This window comes from Cheilinus undulatus, linkage group 12 (genome assembly GCF_018320785.1).
Source record: "Cheilinus undulatus linkage group 12, ASM1832078v1, whole genome shotgun sequence".
In the NCBI taxonomy this organism is placed as follows: Eukaryota; Metazoa; Chordata; class Actinopteri; order Labriformes; family Labridae; genus Cheilinus; species Cheilinus undulatus.
In genome coordinates, this window is record NC_054876.1 from 51,346,017 (window position 1) to 51,366,079 (window position 20,063).

Genomic DNA, 20,063 nt, shown 5'->3' on the forward strand with positions numbered 1-20,063 from the left:
GCCATTATTCATCCTGTTGTCTTTCTTATTGTTAATGTAAGATGATGTCTGTTCTGGAGTTTCGCCTCCAGGATCAATAAAAAATTATCTTAAATAAGCATTTAGTAATATTTTCCTCTCTGCCTCCCATCAAACAAAAACAGGAAGTTTCCTCATGGTTCAAAGAAAAACTCCCAAATCTGTCACACCATGAAACAAATCTTTGTCCCCATTCTGGGCCCAGTTTTTACATTTCTGTAAAAAGACACTGTTTTTTTTTCTACTGTATCTTTGAGGGCTTATTTCTAAAACAACTATAACTTTGCTATAGAAAATCCAGAGAAAGATATCAATCACAGAGATTTATTCTGTGATAGAGTCAGTATGAAGTATACTGGAGTTAATGGTGCTGGAGATCATGATTCCATCCTGTCAGACATATTTCTTTACAACATCTACGATTAGACATCCATGCATGCTGCAGACAGGTAGCACTGGAGCTTTAGAGGCTTTTACAGGGAACAAGCTGTAGTTCAACAGAGGGATTTAATGTTGAACTTTAAAAAAGTCATATGAGAGACTCATCAGAGACAGATTTAAAGAACAAGAAACAAGAGGACTGGCAAAATGAAGCATCAGGAGGTAAGAGAGGAATCAAACGCCAGCGTCATGTGCAAAAATGAAGAGAACTTCACCTTAAATAAAGCCTAAAGGGTAAATCGTGCAGGAACAATCTCATGTAGGGTTGTTAATTCACACTTTGATATGATTCTACTGAAAATGAAATTGTGTCCACATCAGTCTTAAAACCACAGCAACAGAAACAGAAGTCTCTGCAATTTAATATTGGTGAATTTCTTGTTTTAAATCATAAATCACTGTGTAAATCACAGTAACTTTTGTGTTCCTTTTGTGTCACCCATTCTTAAAGGCTGCTGAAGTCCATCAGTATTCAGTTATCCTTCTTTTTCAGTCATGGTCAATTCTGGTTTAAGAAAACTGACACTAAATATTTCTTTGCAGGAGAAGAGCCAAACTAAAGATCGATGAAGCACGGCGTCACATGACACTAAAACTTGTAGGATTTCAGGAGATTTCATTTTCATTCCTGCACATGTTGGTATGAAAGGGAATGATAGCATCAAACATGTAACAGTCATGTAAAAGTTCAGAGGAACATGAACTGCTCACAGTATTTCCAGCAGCTTGTCTAGATAAATGAATGTTGTGAATATGAACTGTGTGATGCTTGTTGGCTTCAACTCCAGCTCACGTCTTTCACACCAGCTGTGAATATGCAGCATGCTGGCTGAGTCTCACAGCTGTCTTTCTCTCAAAGTTTTACCTCAATCATTCTCCTAACAGCTGACCTGATTGATGGTTGGGAAAGCACTCTGTACAAACCAGGATTTTACTCTGAAAAGCACAAAGTGGAAATGTAGCTGTACATTGATATTCTATTGATGTGGGCAAATATATCTGCTAGAACAAGACAGATATGACTTTCATTTATAATATTCCTATTCCTTTGGCTGAGACATGAGTGCAGTTTGTAGTATATATTCTAAAGATTCTTGGCGTGTGCCAGGCGCGAGGCGTGGGCTTACATTGGTTAGCTTAAGGCTATCGCTGGTTGACATGCACACCAAAATCAAAACAAGCCGTCACACAGCTGTTACGCAGCAGACACGCACCCAGGGTGCTTCTCACTTCCCTTATTAAAAGGCTTAGGTCTTTGGCGTGAGTCTTTTCTTTGAGTCTAAGTCCCGCCCACCAAAGACTCATGGAGAGACCGAGGAATCGACACGGAAGACTGAAGCCATAAGACCGATGTTAACAGTCCCTGGGACGTCCTTACCTCTGCAGCGTCACGTGAAGCGACGTCAGTTTATGATGACGGTGCCGGCTGATCATCAATCAGCTGATCATCAACCAGCTGTCAGGAGGCAGAAACAGCCGTGTGTGCATAATTTGTACTGTATTTATTTCAAACAAATCTCCACATTTACAGTGTTTGGTCTCAGTGTGATCAGAAAACCCCTGCATGAAGAGAAACCTGCAGTAAACATCAGGCTCAATAACTGATGGGCTGGGATTTTAAAAAGTGTTTGAAATAAGCATTTACAGTGAAATGTTGAGAATATATTTAATAAAATCAATATTAAAGAGTGAATCAGTGGAGTTTAATATTTGATTTGATTCAACTTCAAACATCAAACATGTTAAGCTCATAAAATCAACAGAATCAGATATAAATCTTCCCTTTCCCACCAAACACCAACATCGTTCAGACATTTTTTTTCTACATTCGGTCCATCACAACCCTGAATTTAGATAAAAGATAGTCGTAGAAAATTATTAAATTATTCTGTCCATCTGATTTAGTCCAAATTTAGCCCAATAATAGTCATTAAAAACATGACCATACAGCAACGTCTTTATAGAGACGTCTTTTCACCTTTCACTTTTCTATTAAATCTAAGCGTTGTTTAGACAGAGTGGAGATGTTTTTTAATGTCTTTTCAACTATTTTTGATATCAAAAAACATGCAGACTCTTTCTACCAGCAAATGCTACATTACAAAATTATTTATCGTAATTATTCATTATGAAGGCTGATGATCAAACCTGACGCTCACTAACATCAGACATAGAAAATGTATTGACCCAGCTATGATTTAAAACGTTTCTGACAGCCTGCTGCTGTTTGATTTTAATTCTCTTCATAATCTAAACAGAAATAACTACTAAATAGACTACTATACCAACCAGCAAATATTAGTTATAAAGACATTAAAAAAATGGCTCCACTCTAAACAATGTCTAGATTTAACTGAAAAGTGAAAGGTAAAATGATGTAATTTTAAGGTCGTAATATGGTCATATTTTAAACAACTAATTTTGGGCTAAATTTGGACTAAAACAGACGGACAAAACATGGCTCAATTTCCTACAATTCTCTTTTCACTAAAGGTTATGACAGAAATAAACATCTAAATGATGTCGGTGTTTGGGGGAAAGGGAAGATTTATATCTGAATCTTTAGATTTTATGAGCTTTTAACATGTTTTATGTATGAAGATGAATCAGAAAACAAATCAAATATTAAACTCCATACTGATTCACTCTTTATTTATTTTATTAAATGTATTTTCAATATTTCAGTGTAAATTCTTATTTCAAACACTTCTTATAAATCCCAGCCCATCAGTTAATGAGCTTTTTTAAACTTCTGATGTTTATATTCTGTTTAGAGTCCGTTGAGTCTGTTTATCGTCTGTAATAAACTCAGTTTCTCCTCCATTATTTTTCGCTGCTGCTGCTGTAAAGTTTCACTGACATCCACTGTGTAGCAGCGTCCAATCAGAGAGAGATATCCAATAAGGGGGCGTGCCTCTGAGTAAAAGAGTTTCGGGAAGCCTGCTCTCATGCGTCTTTGCTCATCGGTCTTCAAATCTCAGTCCTCGGTCTTATGGCTTTGGTCTTAGATCTGTCTAAGGGCTTTGGCACGGCCGCCAAGATGGTGGATCAGAAACTACTTCCGGTTTGAGCGAATCTGTAGGATCGAGGACCGATCTATAAGGCACTTGGGATCCAGCCCCAGTCTGAAACAGCCCTGATAAAAATGTAAGGAATGGAAATTTCAGGTCATGCTTATTAGGGCCTGACTGATTATAGCCTGTTAAAAATCATTGTTAATGCTGATATTAACACTTGTATTTTCTCTAATAAAGTGCATGGAATATGACTTGTTTTCTCTGTCCCACGCTCCATATTTATGTCCTTACAGCTGAGTGAACCAGAGCCCAGAGCAGCTTGGCTCAGCTTTAAATTTGTTGAACAAATGTTAACTTTAGAATAAGTTTGTGAAAGAAATAATACCTCCATAAATTCCTGTTTCAGCTCAACCTGCTTGTCCATGAGTCATTATGTGCCTCATGTTGTTGCTCACACTTATCTGTTTATGTTAGCATGCTAAAGCTAGGATAAGCTAGCTTAACATTAGCTAGCTATGAACTTAAGCCAAGTCATTAAATACACGATTAATGTAATGTGGGGCTTTTCCACAACAGCTTTTGTCTGGGCCGAACCCAACCAAGCCCTGCCCCGCCTCATGAGCAGGGCCAAAGCTAGCCAGCCCCACCTCCAAGCGCGCCACGCTGACATCAATGCAGTTTCAGGGAGATTTACCCCTTTCTGCCACTGATAACCCCTCTCCATGATAATTTTTCACCCCACAGGGAGACGGGGAGACATGATTATCCCAGCTGTCTGTAACTCTGGTACAGCCGTGGTCTAATGTCAGCATTCACTGTTCAACTGAAACATTTACAAGCCACGACCAGAACTCCAGATTTCTGTGCATGCTATGGTCCGATAGCTGCTACAATTTTTCTGCACCTACTAATAAAGTAAGTTTGACCCTTTCCTCTTCTGGTAGACGAGTAAATTCTAAACGTTAAAAACAATTAAATACTGGAGATGTTGGAAAGATTTCGCCCATGACAGAGTCTGTCTTTAGGTCATTACCTGGCGCTGGCAAATCACGCCGTTCCCACTGCCAAATCCAAAAACATGATTGTGTTCATCTTCTGCTCTCTAAAGACCCACTAATCAATAATGAGACCGTTCTTTGACTTAAATGCTGGAAAATTCTCTCCTTTTGATGATAAATGTGAATTATTTTTTTTATTTGCCGCCAAAGAGAGAAAGTGAGAGAGAGAGAATGTGAAAAGAGTGGCTTGCAGCGCTGTCAGTCAACAGTTTGATTTTTGCTTTAAACGATGTAGTCATTCAGATCAGACGGTGCAGAGAGATTGAGGAGGGCTCAAAACACGGCGTCATCAGCTCTAGACGCCCTCTAATAGGTAGCTTGGTTGTGGTGGAAAAGCAGGTCCCTGCTGCCCTGGGCCGCCGTGCCAAGTCAAACCAAGTCGAGACGCACCATGTAATGGAAAAGCTCCACTGGTGCATCACACTCTCTCTACAACCAGTGGGGTCGGTGGGGGGGGTGGGGGGGCGTTGGAGTTTGATTTATGATGGCTGCGTGGTTCAGAAAGATAGAGGAGAGATAATATGAGTGCACATTTAAAGCACTAGTTCTCTATTGGTGGGTTGGGACCCAAAAGTGGGTCGCGGGGCTGGATGGAAATATTTTCAAGAAAGTTCATTTTCATATGATTATTGGTAAATGTCTTGTCACCTTTAAAAAAAGCAACCAAAATGTGTGATAATGGTAAGACTTAGTGAAATAAATGCATGTGTTAGCCAGTCTCTCTGTTCAGCCTTTTGTTGTATTCCTTCCAAGGTTCAAATTAGAAATCTGGGTCCCTACTTCACATTACGGTAGGTGGTGGGTCCTGGTCCTGGCTAGACCAGTTGAGAACTACTGGTTTAGAGGATATCAGAGAGTTTTACCAGTGACTTTTATGACAGTGTTTCTCCACTGACCTATCACCTTCAGATAATAATAAATACACTAACTCACCCCTTCATTAGACACGTCTGAACTCTACGTGAATAAATGTAGCACGTTCTGTAAAAATTGTATATTAAAATGTATTCTGCTGATTAATCAGTTATAGGAATGTTTTATTCCCTAATATCAGTATCTTCATCTGTCCCCAAAATCCATATGAGTCGTGCCCTAAAGTTTTAAATTTGAGAAAAATTAGATCAGTGATGGTTATTTTGGGTTTAACACAGTAAAATGCCAGCATCAGGTTGCAGAAATGGTGCCCAGCTCATTCCAACAACAGGAAAAAACAAAATTAATCTGGTTCATATGAAGAACGTGTGCTTACAGCTAATGCAGAAAAGAGACTGAGAGGACTGCAGGCAGTGAAACAAAGATTTTAGATGAATAAGAATAACATAACTTGACACTTGAAATTATTCTGACTATTAGGCTATTAGAATTATTACCATTAACACTACGAAAGTTTGGCAGAGACACCAAAAAAGAGCGAAGCAATTCTGCAGTTGACTTAGTTCACTAAACTGTCCTGGAAACTTCAAAATAAAAGCATGTGAAACAGGGGCTGCTCTAAGTGGGCCTTAAAAAAGATTACGCTTTTATTTTGAGAGGTACACCGGAAGAGTCATCGTTTCTAAACATCAGACCTGGGAGGAGTTGACAGACTGAGCAGGATGATGACCAGCTGCCGTCTTTCCATCGTCAGCGCACAGAGCTCTAATTCCTGCTGATTCATGGTGTTAGCAGTCATTCGCTGTCTCTACAGTAAACTACGCTCACCTTTCATTCACGGCTGAAAAGTTAAACTGTTACGTTCACATTTCATCTAAATTTGGGAGCATTTAGACACGAAACCAGACGGAAACCAGGACACTCATAAAACCTGACAGAAACCGGGATACTCATAAAACCTGACAGAAACCGGGATACTCGTAAAACCTGACAGAAACCGGGATACTCATAAAACCTGACAGAAACCGGGATACTCATAAAACCTGACAGAAACCGGGATACTCATAAAACCTGACAGAAACCGGGATACTCATAAAACCTGACAGAAACCGGGACATTCATAAAACCTGACAGAAACCGGGATACTCGTAAAACCTGACAGACACCAGGATACTCTGTCCATGTAAACACAGTCACTGAGTTTTTTAAAAAGTGACTGATATGGCCCACAGAAATCATAAAAACATTTGCTGTGTCCACCCTCATCTGTCTATAGTTAGCTGTCTATTATGGGCTTCATAGGGGACACAGTCATTTAAAGTGGGGGTAGTTTTTTTTTTTTTTACAGCTCAAAAAACTCATGTTTCTCACACTGGCGTCCTGAAAAAACCTTATTTTAACCTCCGTCTGAAACGCTTTGTTTTTGCTGCTGTCTCTTTAACACCCCCTGCTCCACGGACCTGCTTTCCTCCGATTGGCCGATTTTCCGGAGGCTGGCCTGCAGCAGGACTCAATGTTTTGTGCATGCCCCCTCTAATGTGGCTAATGTTGTTGTGCTAGTAGTTGAAAACTTTGAATGAACCGGTCCGACTGAGTAAAATATGGTGAATTTTGATATACGTCCGTACGTGTTAGACCCGGAGTCTGACCCTGATAGTTTGAAGAGAGAGGGGAAGAAAACCAGCAGCAGCGACGGATGGAGCAGGACGGATCTGTTTGGTAAGTGTTTAATTACTGTGTTACTAAATGGCTAAATGGCTAAAAGGCCTTGTGGGGGCGGTCTGTTCCGCTTTGCCGGCAGCACGGACGAACCACGAACCAGTCAGGAGATCCTATTGCGATGACCTCATCAGTTCGCTCCATTGAAATCTCATCTTGGGAGAATCTCAGAGAGATTTTCAACAAACCATTTTCATCAGTTTATATGCTAATTCCAAGATTACTGCCACATACGTTTATCTTGTGGTTTGAAAATTTGCATACATGGAGTATAGACACCCAACATTGTGACTTTATATTTATGTTTTAAAAATCATTAAAGTATAATACCCCCTCTTTAACTACACTGGTAGAATTTTACTGAAGCTGATACTGAAATAAACATATTTTTACAAAAACATAAATACAAAGTTTGGTGACTTTTATTCCAAATAATCATACATATTTTAACTGACACTATATAAAAACTAAACCATACCAAAAAAAAAATAAATAAATAACTACAACTGTAGAGTGCCCTTATAAAACTAAAACAAAATCAACATAGAGACAGAACATCTTTGGTTTTAGTCTTTGACAGCAGCAGACTGTCTGACACCTACACCAGAGTCTGGAGGGGAAAACGGCCTGATCTGATTGGTTAAGACTTCACACAGTGGTAGATTTAAGTCTGGACTTTTATTCAAACATCATATTTAAATAAATGATAAGTGAAGAAAAGCCTGTTAGAATATGATTTTAAAAATATATGATGTTCACTCAGTGTTAAAAAAAATGGTTTCAATGCTGAGTAAAATCTGCTGGGTACTTTTTATTTACCTCGATTACTACCAAATCTAGTAACAGTTTCATCCCTACTGTGCTTTGGAATTCTTCAAACTTCCAAACAGCCGGTGATACTAGCATTTTTCATAAAGGGACTTCACTCAAAAAACACTGCCATAAAATTACACAGTGTTGTGATACTGAGTTAAGGGTTTCCTTAAATTCCCAATATTCAATATGGTATCCATTCTGAGACTGAAAGCATGTGATCTGTACATCCCTAAAGGTTCACAACAATGATTCAACTCTCCAAAGTGTACACTAAAAAAGGAAGAAGTGGCCCTTAAACAGACTTATGAATGATCATTCCCTCTGTGTTTACTCCTCTACTCAGTTTATCTTCATCTCATTCATCTTTGCATATTTTGATATGTAAAGCACTTTGGGCCTCATGTTTGTATGAAAATTACTTTATAAATAAAGTTCAGTTGGTAGAGTTTGCATATGAGCAAATGTGTCTTTTTATAGCATAATCATACAGTCAGAGCCAGTCTGGCCAGTTGATAAGGCTACAATGATGCTAAAAGAACATCTTGTCAAGGCAGCAGGGGGGTCAGAGGTCAACGCCTGACTGGTGCTGGGACATACCGTGCCTTGCTCGGGGGCTCGTCAGCTGGGCAGATGGATGCAAACACAGAGCTGAGTCCTGTCTATAGGCCCAACATAAGCTGAATGAGTAGATAAGCTCTGAGTGAGGGATCATGACACTCATCCTATGTCCCTCTGCAGATGGCATTAGGATTATGGCGGCAACCTTTTGTCCTGTTAGAACAACAGTAACACAGGATCTGGTATTTAACCATTACTCAACCAGGATTTTCCCACTCAGACACTAAAATCTCTTTCCTGGTCAAGACAGTGGCACAAGAAGTTCTACACAAAAACAACCAGCAAACTAGGGATGTAACGATATGAAAATTTCATATAATGGTTATTGTGACCAAAATTATCACGGTTATCATTATTATCACGGTATTGTTGAAAGGTGCAAAACATACTTATACACACACTGAAATCATTTAACCAAGTTTTTTTTTAAATAAAATAAAATAACACACACAATGTACTTTGTTGGCAGAACATTAAAATATTAACATCAAACATACAAATGTGCATTAAAGATGGCCCCTTATGGTCATACGAGGTAGCTGCACTTTGTGCAAATTGTAGATAAGATCCAAGAATACTTTTCTTTACATTCAGTGCTCAAGACTAGATCTAGTCTTACAGATCTAAGAAAAACTGGTACAGAAAGCACACTTTCACTGTTTCATGTACCTTTGTGTACAATCTCTCTCTCTCTCTCTCTCTCTCATTCTCTCTCGCTCTCTTTTGCTCTTTCGCTCTCTCTCTCTCGCACGCTCTCTCTCGCCATGTTTTCAAACTGCGCACGCACACCAGAGTCTCAGAGAGCACTGCTCCTTCTTCTTCTATGGTGTATAATGTATAATGTTTAATGGCAGCTGGCATCCATGAAGTTGCATTACTGCCACAGAGTGCTGCAGCTTCTCCAGGAATTGAGCAGTATCACCGTGAGTTTTCAAAGTGCGGTAATCAAACACGGTTTTAACGGTAATTAAAATTTGAAACGGTAAAACTAACCGTCTCGAATTTTACCACGGTTTATAGTGATACCGGTTATCGTTACATCCCTATGGCAGACTAGACAAACAAAGATGACGTCAGTCAACCAATCAGCAGAGTTCTGCATGAGAAACATGAGCATACTGGTCAAATGATCCATAATCCTGCCTTTAAAACCTTCAAACTTAAACGACGCTCATGTAGAAGGTGGCCCTGTAGCTAGAACAAGAAGAAGGAGCAGAACTAAAAGCTTTTTAGCAAAGACAGGGTGAGTTTGAGGAATTTCATGATGAATCCATGAGAGCGAAGGTTACAACTACCAACAGTTTCAGCTGAACTCAAACAGGAAAGCCGTTGATGTAGAATACTTGAACAAAGACAGATGTACCACTGTGTCATCCTTCTGTTCATTAAGGATAAACAGACAACTTTCTCATACAACGCACAAAGAACTAGGGGCGGGCAATGACCATGATGGCCTTGTGGTTGGATCAAGTCTCAGGTTCAAGTCTGGCCTGTGGCTCCTTTCCCACATGTCATTCCCCACTCTCTCAAACCTGTCCTACTCTATCAACAGTCATACTCCATATGATAAAGGCGAATGGTACATTAGGACTTGAGCGACATTTCTAGTCAAAGTGTGTTTACACCACAGGTCATACCTTCCTATTAACACCCATTCACTAAGCATTCATACACGCTATGGAGAATTTGCCATCGGTATTAACTGATCCCATTCAAATGCATTAATATCCATTCACAGGCCTGGACAAATCAGGGTGAGGTGTCTAGCCCAAGACCACATCAACATGTGATTGCAGGAGCTGGGGATCAGCTGAGCCACAGTCAACGTGATGCATGGGAATTACAATGACAATGTCAGTATGTCCAATTACATATGTCCATTAAAGACTTTATCATTTTTGTATTTAGTAGCTGCAAGGTTTTAAAAAATGTCTCCAGAAAGGCCTTTCAGTTTACCACAGTGCCACTACTGCACTTTCTAGAAATGCCTTTATTATAAAAAAGAAGGAGCGTTTGGATTTGAAAACAGTCCTTCAAAAACTAGGGGTTTGTATTTTTTATGCTACTTACTTAATGTTTGTATTTTTGAGATGAGAAATAAACTCTTCAAAATGACCGTTATCCTCTGCTTTATCCTTGATAACCAGGAAAGTATGCCCCTGATGCCGTTTATGTATTCATCTCAATCGCAGTCCTGTCCAGTATAATCGTAGTTGTATTTTATTACCAAACTGTGCAGCACTAATAAATATTTCAATTTTCTCTGGAAAAACCCCAGGACTATGATTATAAATGTTGATGTGATTCTAGTAAAGACCCAAACCAGTAAAGCCGTCTGACAGCAGGGCATCAAGAACACTGGGAGTTCTGGACTCCTGGTGTATGCAGATGAAACATGCCATGTTGATATCAACAAACAGGAGAAACTCTGTCTGCTCTAACCCCAGTCATCATATTCTCATGCTTTACTGTCTCATAGACAAATACCTGCATCACAGTACGGCTAACAATCCACTATGGAGCAAACATTTGAACATGAGCCACAGATCTGTTTGATATTTTCTAAAAGCAAATCAGCGGTTAGATTCCATCACTACCTGAAACACATCAAACCAAACGCCATTCAACAAACATGATATTTCACAGTGGTTACCTTCTCTCCAGGACAGACATGACAAAGTTTGACTTTTTACACATCTGAATCCAAGAGCTTTTATTCCTGCAAGCTTATTTAACCATCATTTTGTAAGAAAAGCATGCATGATGAAAAAAAATCCATCCAAAAAACAGTCATTGTACCTTTCATTGATGGAAACTCAAACCCTAGCAGTTTGCTAACCAGCCAAGGAATGGTGAAGAGGATACTAACCTTTTTATACCGTCAGGTCCTGGAAAAACCCCTAAGCTGGTTATACACTGCCGCGCAGTAACCACCCTGAAAACCGCCTCCCTGCCGAGCGTTTTTTAAAGCAGCTGCTGCCGCCGCGGTACGAGGCGACAATGACTTAGAGGGGCTTCAGTGAACGTCACAGCAGAGCCCGCCCACAAGTCCATCACAACCCCCCCTCCCAAAAAACACGGAGAGTACCTCACAATCTATGTATATTAACATATATAATGTACTATAAAACGGAGGGAAAAATACGGTTCCGTCATCAGAATAATTCCCCCTAGAAAATACATTTCAATGGTTGGTTCCACAGTTCTTCTCCTGGTTGTCTTTGTACGATGGTAGAGCCGTGTTGTAGAGCTCAGGATATTCAGGATGAACCAACCCTAGGAGCTCCTCCATTGTTTGCTTAGACCCACGAAGCCTGCTATTTCCGGGTTCTCTCCCTCCTTCTATGTGATTGGCTGCTGCCAGGCGGCTGCCACCTGAAGTTCAACATGCTGAACTCTGAGCGGCAGGGCAAAATCTGTGCACATTGACGTGGGCGGCAACCACTTCTGGATCCTTCCACCATGGTTAAAACCGCTTGCCGTCTGCCACCTGTCCCTTATTAAAATGACTGGAGGCGGTGAGTTTCTGCGCAGCGGTGTGAAAAGGGCTTTACTCTGCCATACTCCATCTCTGTCATCAGGCAAATCCATCTTGAAAAGCTCCAATCCACAACCTCTGTGCCAAATCGAACACAGCCTCATCCAATCAGCATGATTTGAGGAGAACGAGGCAGTAGCTAAGGGCGGGGATAGATGTTCTGAAAGTCGTTTGCAATGGCTACCAATTGTGCCTTGATTAACTCAGATTAGGCTAAAGTACAGCAGCAGTCTTAGCAGAAGTGGACGAGGTTTCTGTATGAATAAAGATGAAAAGGTTATCATGATAGAAAAGATGTTAGCTATTAGCTCCAATGTAGCTGTAGGAAAGCAGCAGCTTATTGGGAAATGACTTTTTTTTTTTTTTTCAAACAAGAGCAAAGAGCCACAACGAAAGCTTGTGTTAGTGGAGAACACGCTTTTGGACCAGCCTTGCCATCAGTTTTATTAGCCGAGAAGCTCCCCCATTCCAAAACTACGGCAGCTAACCCTGTCTGCTCAAGAGAAGCACATGCATACAACCTCATTTTGTCTTGTTGCTTTGACTGGCCCACCATGAAAGTGGCAGACAGAGCATTCGTCCAATCACCTTCCAAGAATGTTTTAAATTCATTGTATGGGAGCTTTTCCAGACGAATGTGAAATATATTCATGCAATGAAACAGCTGATCTAGAATGTCAGGTTAGAAAAAGCCAGACTTCTGTAGATTTTTCATCAGCTTTAACTAAAAACAGCCTGAAAGACTTGATTCTCATTCTGAAGTCCCTGACTGATTTAAACTTCTTTACAGGAAGGGTCCAGCAGGTTTCTGTAAATGGACTCGTGTAAAAAACAGTCAAATACAGACTCACGTCAGGGTTGACTAAAACTAAAGACATCATCACTGAATTCAGACACAACACTGAACATAAAGCTGCTGTCATTCATGTCCTGTTGAGTTTTGTAATTACCTGGGAACTGTGTTTAAAACTTAAAGTCTCATACTGACAGTCTGAGGAAGCTGAACTCTTTCAGCCAGATGGTTTGATGTAACTTTTATTGTTCATTTATCGCAAGCCTTGTACCATTTTCTTTTATTTCCTGTTTTAATGGTGTGTTCATTAAAGATAAAGACGGACTGAATGACTTTATTAAGGTCTGCTCTAAGATCTCTGGATTGAGGCAAAGAGACTCATGTTCCCTCAGGGAGATTCAGCCAAAAATGAAGGCAGTGACCATTATGAGCTGTAGGGCCTTCAGGTCCTCGTTACCAGGTACTCTTGAGTAAAACTGTTACTCTAAATTTTGATTTCTTATATTATCAATATCAATATCATCCAGTAATTAACCTTGTCAGCTAATATCTGCCGATATCAATACCATGCCAATAATACTTTCAATTAAATTTAATTCTTTTATTACTGAAAGAAAAAAACCTCAGTTGTTGTGGTTGCACTTGCAGAGAGTTAAACTTTCTATTCATGTCATACAAACAATTCACAACTTGTCTTAATCTTGGTGATTACAGCTCATAAAAAATAAAAAATCCACTAACTCTTAATATTAGATACTGTGGAAAAAGTCCAATCTGCATAGTTATCCTGAGCCTTCATCCTCTCACTGGTTAAGTGTTCATGTTGTCGACAGCCTTTTTTTCCTTGACCAAAACTAGACTGAGACTAACAAAAAGAGATGTGAGATGACTAAAACTAGACTATACGTAATGTAGTTTTCGTCAGACACTCAACTAAGGAGGGTAAGCCACAGAAGGTCAAAGGTGAAAGGTCAGACTGTTCTCTGAGGCTGTATCAGAGCAAATTCATGAAAGGTGATTGATGGGAAAATTAAGAAAAGGAGACCAACCAACAGGGATGAGCTCAGCCTTCAGAGGATCATCAAACAAAGCAGAGTCAAGAACTTAGGAGAGCTTCACCAGAACTGGACTGAGACTGGAGTCAGTGGATCAAGATCCACCACACAGACGGGTCCAGGAGATGGACTACAGATGTCATGTTCCTAGTGTGGAGTCAATCCTGAACTACAGGCAGCATCAGAGCCTCATGTAGACTAAGGAAAACAAGAACTGGATTGTTGCTCAGTGGTCCAAAGTCCTGCTCTCGGATGAAACTATATTTTTCATTTTATTTGGAAATCCAGGTCCCAGAGTCTGGATGAAGGTCAAAGAGGTCCAGAATTCTTCAGGTCTTGAAGTCCAGTGTTTCCAGTCTCCACAGACAGGGATGGTTTAGGGTCCATGTTGAAGGAACTTATGAGAATGGAGGTCAGACCAAGCACTGGGAGATAAATGAGCATAATTTCCCAGAAACTCAGCATTTCTGTATTATAAATCAATTTTGGGGCAGAAGCTTTGAGATATTCTTGAGATAGTGAATTTTTGATGAGTGTGAACTGTCAGCCATCACTGTCAACATTTCAACGAACAATTCTCGAAATATTTCACTTTGTATTAGATAGATCTAGAATAAATGTAAATTTAATGACTTGATTTAAATCACAGGAAAGATTTAACTTTGTCATGATATTCTCTTTTTAAATGCACCTGTAGGTTTCTAGAAATCTGAATGAAGGCTTTCCGTAGTGTCTGAAATCGGTGTATGACGTTTACATGCCAAAATACACAAGATACTTAAAAGAACCCTGTTCATGTAAACACACTCATTGTCTAAGGCCTTGGATAAATCTAAAAGAAACCATAGTGGGAATATTCAGAGTCAATGGCACTTCTGGTGTCATTTAAGTCCATTATTGACCTCCAGATGTCTGATTGTTCATTATCTATATTGAAAGAGTGATATGTTCCACACAGGGCATCCTGTGCCTGTGTTTGAAAGCTGTAACATTTGCTCTGCAGCATTTGCAGTTTTGACATTTAGCTGACCTATAAACCTGGAGTGACTTAACAAGATCTGAAGGGCCCACAGGTATCAAAACAAAACTCCCAGAGTCCACACTTCATGGCAAATAAAAGCCGTCCCATCTCAGCAGGAAGCCCTCTTAACAAAACAACAACTGCAATACAGTGCACAATGTACAAGCCCCAGTACAGCACAGCAGCTGTGCCTCAACATCCTGTTTCGCAAAGGACGATGCTGCAACATCAGCAAGGGAAACCCGATGTGTCGCTGCAGACCTATTTCACAGTTTCAACCCCTTCCGGACCCCTCTACTTCACGTCCCATGAAGCCATGCGAAACCTCCTTTGAAAATCTGTGTATTTGGCCGATTTTTGTAATCTGCCTTCTAAAAACACTCTGCACAACAATACTGTCACTTGTTTAGAATTTGCTGGCATTCTCTCAATAATTCGGCATCCATCAGGAGTGATTCACTTCTTTAAATATTACATTAAAGCTGGCTAGCTCTGCATCTCCGTCCTGTTTCAGCTAGCCTACGTGATAAGTTCGCTAGCCGTTACTGCCGTTGTTGACAGTTTATCGTGGCCAACGTCAACAAGGAAGGAGGAATACCACTGACATACAGGGATTTACAGTAAACTTTTCCAAGCCGAAGAAGCCACAGTTTTCCAAAGTATTTCTAAAAGTCTTTAAACAGGCTAACGCACGCGTACAAATCAACAGATCACCAGAAAAGTTTAAATTGTCAAAGTTGTTGATGGAGTTCGGCAGGTCGTTCTATCAAACAGCGAGAATGGCGCGTTTCTAATGTACGTATTGACAAGCATCATGGAAAGATGTGATGGGAAGTCTAGTGCCACTTTATATCAGCCCTGTACGGGGCATCCCAGTGCTGTAAACCGGAGAGAGGAGCTGTCAAACCGCCATCTCCATCCTTACCTTCCCGAGCTTTCAGCAGCACCGTGTTGGCTACGATGTTCTCCAGCTCCATGTTGATACTGTCTGGGGTTGGAGCAGCAGCGGCAGACCGAGTTCCCCCCCACCCCCTGCGGCTTCAATCACAGTTTATCCTCCTTAAACACCGTCCACCACCTCCTCCCACCGCCCAGCCGAGGAGGAAAAATTCAAGCCTCCGTCTTCTGCTTGTCCGGTAACAGTCCGCACCCCTCCTCTTCTTTTTCTCCTCCTCCTCCCTCCGTCACTCCGCCCCAAAGCTGCTGTCAAAGAGGAGGGAAGAACACAGACCTCTCACTCTGTCAGGAAATTAAGTCTTACTTAAACATAAAGCATGGATGGGTTTCAGACGTCTCACTCCGCTCAGACTTCCGTGTGTACTTCCTCTTTTCAAGCTAGCCCAATCTCATGTTAGCTTTTTGTTTTTAGCTTATGTTAGCTCTAAGCTAAATCACAATAAATCACCACTTTTTATGCAGTCTTAGCCAAGGCAAGCATCATTCTTATGAATATGTTATTTCAAGAACACTTTGCTGGTTTTTAAGCATCAACAATTACACATGGAAGAACTGATTTGAATATCGAGGGTCAAAGGTCAAGGTCATTTGGCCTCTTGCATCCCTGGCTTTCCTGGCCATTCTTTTGAACACAATATCTCAAGAACGCTTTGAGAGATTGTCTTCAAACTTTGCACAATGCTTCCATGACTCAAGGAGGAACTGTAACATCTCTGAGGTTAAATGTTGATGCCATGGAGCTCAAGTGAGCCTTGTGAGCATGATATTTCAAAGACACACTGTGGGATTCCAAGCAAATTTTGCCTAAACATCTGCTTGACTAAGGAATGAACTGATTGGATTTTGAAGGCCACAGGTCAAAGTCATCAGGCCTGATGGTCAGCCATTACTATTAACAAAATGTTACTACACAGACGGATTACTCTCAGAGGGATACAACCACTAGAAGTAGTTCTACTTTAAATTCTTTTTAAGTTTAGTCAGCATGGTTAAGATTCGTGCACACAAGAGACTAAAGCCAAATGATACCTGCACCATCCAACGTGCAACGAACACAGTCACACTCAGCATTTTTCTATGAACAAACCCACACCAGAGATGCCAGACACCTGGATGCACCACGGCATTTTAGACCATCGCACCATTCCTGACACTGCCAGTTGCAGTTGGTGGAGTGGTTCCAAGAGGAAACAACTGTTTTGTCCATCTCAGCTGCCATAGTAGCAGCTCTGTTTGAGAGCACTGAAAAAGAAATTTTGCACCATCTTTTGTTCAAGGTGTAGAATAAGCAGGAGGCCGTACCACTGCTCCTATCCTTTTGTCACCTTCTTGGTGAGGTGGAGAGGCGATCCCCAAATGGGGGTTTTGGCTCTGGTATCAAGCACCTGGCCATGCAGTGGCTGGTAGGGAGTTTGACCTTTGACTTGTTGCTGCTGTTGTTGTGTGTTTGGGATGGCAATTAAGCTGCATCAAATGGCACGATGTGCCGGCCCAGTGCTGATGTGTTTTGGGCTTAAGGCTAGATGTGGATGGTGATCATTTTACACAAACACTGCAAAAGTATGTGATGGAGTCCAAATGAGGTCACCCATTTGGCAGAGAAGGAAAGTGCGCAAGACGTTGTACTTCAGTAAAAGTACAGTTAATTCAGTTCAAATTAAAGCAGAAGAGTAGTCACGCGACTAAAGTGAAAGAAAAAAGTGAATCTTTTACAATTTACTCAGTGTACAGGGTATTAAGTAGCTACTTTTGAAGCCTGAGGGGCTTGTTTAGTAAAATATGGTCATTCCTTTTTGTGCATAACTTTGAGAGAAAATTAATCTCCAACCAGGTTGTTTAGGTAGTCACACCTGTAACATCAGGTGAAATATAACCGCTGTTTTTGAATATAACATTCGTTCTCTGTGTGCTGCTGTCCATTATTACTGGTGGATGTCCTTGTTTTGACTTTGATTCTTGTAATCCAGTTATGGAAAAGTACAATACCTCCCCCAAAATATATTTAAATAAAAGTGAAATTACTGATTTTAAAAACCACTCAAAAAGTCCTCAAAAAGCTTCTTGATTATAGTGTTAATTTTGGCAGCTATTTTTAATTTTAGTCTTAGTTTGAGTCTTTAAATTGAATGCATTTTAGTTTAAGTCATGTTTTAGTCATTTCTATTCTTTTTAGTTTTAGTCTAGTTTTAGTTGATGAAATTAACACTGCTTGATTAGAGTGATGTGAGTGAATGTAATGCCTTGCATTTTAGCCCTTCCTTTGGTTACTGCAGTCGTCATTTAAAGCCCATCCCTGTTGGTCTCAACCATAGACTGAAGAAAGAATTGGACAAACCCCGTGTGACGTCAGTCGTCTGCTTACAATGGGCAGACTCAAACGGCTTTTGAAGCCCATTCCTGGAGGCATCCATATTGAAATCGCGGTCTCAACTGAACTTTACATCAACCTAACGGCCCGCCCACTAAGCGCGACTTCCTGTCAGCCTGCTAGCTAGCATTCTGGTTGACAGGAACGGAGCCTCTGCCTGCCGAGCTATATGTCAATCAAATGAGACGCGCCAGTCAGCGTAAAGTGAGGTTTATCCTAAATATAATCCAAACAATCGTGGTACAAAAAAATTCACCCCCCGTACAGTGGGAGCACAAAAAGACACTAGCTAATGAGACATGTTTGGTGTTTTGAACCAGGCTGTAAACCAGTTTATGTGTGTCAAAACCGGCTGTTTCGACACACAAAAAACTTCCGGTTTTCCTGCAGCCAGCCTCAAGTGGACACTCACGGTATAGCAGTTTTTTGCACTTCCGCATTGGCTTCATTTTTCAGGACCGGAGGTTGCTGCTTTTTCTCAACTAGGGCTGAAACAATTCCTCGGATTATCCAGGTAATCGATTTAAAAAATTCCTTGAGGCAAATTATCTGCCTCGAGACTTAGCTTAAATCAGTCATATATCCATATACGCCCATGCTGTATTGTGCTGTGTGTTGCATGGTGTGCTGTGTTTCATATGGACAGCTATTTATGTGGCACTATGCCCTTGTTTTCACTGTTACTATAACGTACCATACATGATACAAGGCGTGAAAATCACGAGGGAAGAGAAGCTGATGCAGTGATGTTTACAGGTAGGCTACTTGTCCTGTGTTTTTATGCATCCACCGGCTGCAGCTTCATGGCAGATACGGCACTATGCCTACACCTGTAAACCTACACAGTTCTCTGAGTTTACCTGCTGCCTGCACGTCTCGCAGCGCTCAGTTTGTGCCTGCAGACTTCAGGGAATTTCATAAACTCCTCTGACCTGACAGTTTTACAGAACACCATCAGGCTTCACGATTCAAGTCCTGCTTTGGTGCTTCCCTGTCTCTCTCTCTCTCTCTCTCTCTCTCTCTCTGTGTTTGTGCGCACATTATACATTGAATTGTAAATTATCTGAAATTCAGCACACTGACGTTTTGATTCCAGCGTATTTGTCAAAAAGTTTCAGCATCCTGAATAATTTGGTAAGACTTGTATTGATAATGAATCAATACCAGTTAAAGAGGGGGTTTTATACTTTTCCGATTTTTAAAACATAAATATAAAGTCACAATGTTGGGTGTCCATACTCAACATATGCAAATTTTCAAAACACAAGATAAACCTATGTTGCAGAAATCTTGGAATTAGCATGTAAACTGATGAAAACAGTTCGTTGAAAATCTCTCCGAGATTCTCCCAAGATGAGATTTCAATGCAGCAAACAGGGAGTAAACCTATGAGATCATAGCAATATTATCTACTGACTGGTTCGTGGTTCGTCCGTGCTGCCGGCAAAGCGGAACAGACCGCCCCCACAAGGCCTTTTAGCCATTTAGCCATTTAGTAACACAGTAATTAAACACTTACCAAACAGATCCGTCCTGCTCTATCCGTCGCTGCTGCTGGTTTTCTCCCCCCTCTCTCTCCAAACTATCAGGATCAGACTCCGGGTCTAACACGTACGGACGTATATCAAAATTCGCCATATTTCACTCAGTCGGACCGGTTCATTCAAAGTTTTCAACTACTAGCATAACAACATTAGCCACATTAGAGGGGGCGGGCATGAAACATTGAGTCCTGCTGCCGGCCAGCCTCTGGAAAACCAGCCAATCGGAG

At 40.7% G+C, this 20,063-nt stretch overlaps 1 protein-coding gene across 1 annotated transcript in view; it reads right to left on the minus strand.

Annotated features, from left to right (window-relative positions):
* grk6 (G protein-coupled receptor kinase 6) overlaps positions 1-16,066 on the minus strand; it is a 76,976-nt gene extending 60,910 nt beyond the window's left edge. Inside the window, exon 1 of the mRNA XM_041800750.1 lies at positions 15,893-16,066. Coding sequence (XP_041656684.1) covers positions 15,893-15,944 — 52 coding nt within the window. The 5' untranslated portion in view covers positions 15,945-16,066. The remainder of the gene's footprint in view (positions 1-15,892) is intronic.
* Positions 16,067-20,063: the final 3,997 nt, after the last annotated feature.